The following is a 1232-nucleotide window of genomic DNA, read 5'->3' on the forward strand; positions in this document are numbered from 1 at the left end:
AGTAGAATAATACCATAATTAATGCAAATAAAATAAGACAACAAAAAAAAAAGTTATACAAATCTTTAGACATAATATTGTTTTGAATTATTTGTAAAATTAATAATTAGTATTTATAGTAGTTTTTAAAAAGTAAACATTTTAATATTATAACTAAAATACTGCTTTTTAATATACACACTATTTTTTATTATATTGAGTATGTTTTTCTAATACTTTCTAGTTGTTTAATTTGCTTGGATTTAAACGTCTTGATCTCATAGAAATTCTTCTAAAGCATAGGAATAACATAGTCAAGCAAAATTTTTCTTCAGATGAAAGAAGATTTGCATTCAATGCCAAAGATATAAGTATGAATCAAACGATAATATTTATTTAATATTTTGTATTAATTTTGTTTAATAATAAAAATGAAAAAAATATTATTCTTAGAGATGGATAAACAACCAAGACATATGGAAATGATAACTATTGAAACTGAAGAAGATAAGAAACTTAGAAAAGAATTGAGAAAAGAAGAAAAAGCCCTTCAAAGATTTAATCGACGAAGAGAATCTGATTCTGATGATGAAGCAATTAAAATAGTTTCTAAGACGTTAGTTTTAAAATAAAATATTTTATTGTAAAATTTAAATATAATAGATGTTAAATTTATTTTTAAAATACCCTTATTACCTGTATTTTAGTACTAGTGCACCTAATGTCCCCATGTTTATTGATCCAAAGAGTTGTAAGGCACCTTTAGCTGAAAAGTTTCCACATGTATATGACATAAATTCAGAATCAAAAGTATCAAGTTGTAAGTGTAACCATTGTATTGTAACTTATTAAAAACAAAAAGGTTTTAATATGAAATTGATTAACATAAAGGTTATATAAATGGAGATCCTTGTACTATTCCTATTGGAGCTAAAAGAACTGATCATAAAACTTATGAAGAAGTGTACATTCCACCTACTAGGTTGTCACAAGATTTAACAGTTGGCAAAAAACTAGTTGCTGTTAAAACATTAGATGAGGTAAATATTATTGTTTTTAATTCATTTGAAATATGTTAAATTGTGGCTATTACTATATTACATTAAAAAAATATATTTTAAGCATATTTTTTAAATAAAAATAAAAAAAAAATATTAGTATAGTATGTATATTTACATACAAATATATTTCTAAATGTGTTTTATATTTTAAAAATTATTTTAGATTGGCCAAAAAGCATTTAGTGGTATTCA

General features: G+C 22.6%; 1 protein-coding gene across 1 annotated transcript; it reads left to right on the top strand.

The window, feature by feature from the left end:
• Positions 1-223: 223 nt before the first annotated feature.
• Positions 224-1225, top strand: LOC126909989 (activating signal cointegrator 1 complex subunit 3-like; the record flags this gene model as incomplete). Its single annotated transcript, XM_050692391.1, has 5 exons — positions 224-350; positions 433-595; positions 687-799; positions 871-1019; positions 1204-1225. Coding segments are annotated over 5 exons (574 nt in total), but the record flags the coding sequence as incomplete, so codon positions are not given.
• Positions 1226-1232: the final 7 nt, after the last annotated feature.

Source organism: Daktulosphaira vitifoliae, unplaced genomic scaffold (assembly GCF_025091365.1).
Source record: "Daktulosphaira vitifoliae isolate Bord-2020 unplaced genomic scaffold, ASM2509136v1 Scaffold_2811, whole genome shotgun sequence".
NCBI classification, from domain to species: Eukaryota; Metazoa; Arthropoda; class Insecta; order Hemiptera; family Phylloxeridae; genus Daktulosphaira; species Daktulosphaira vitifoliae.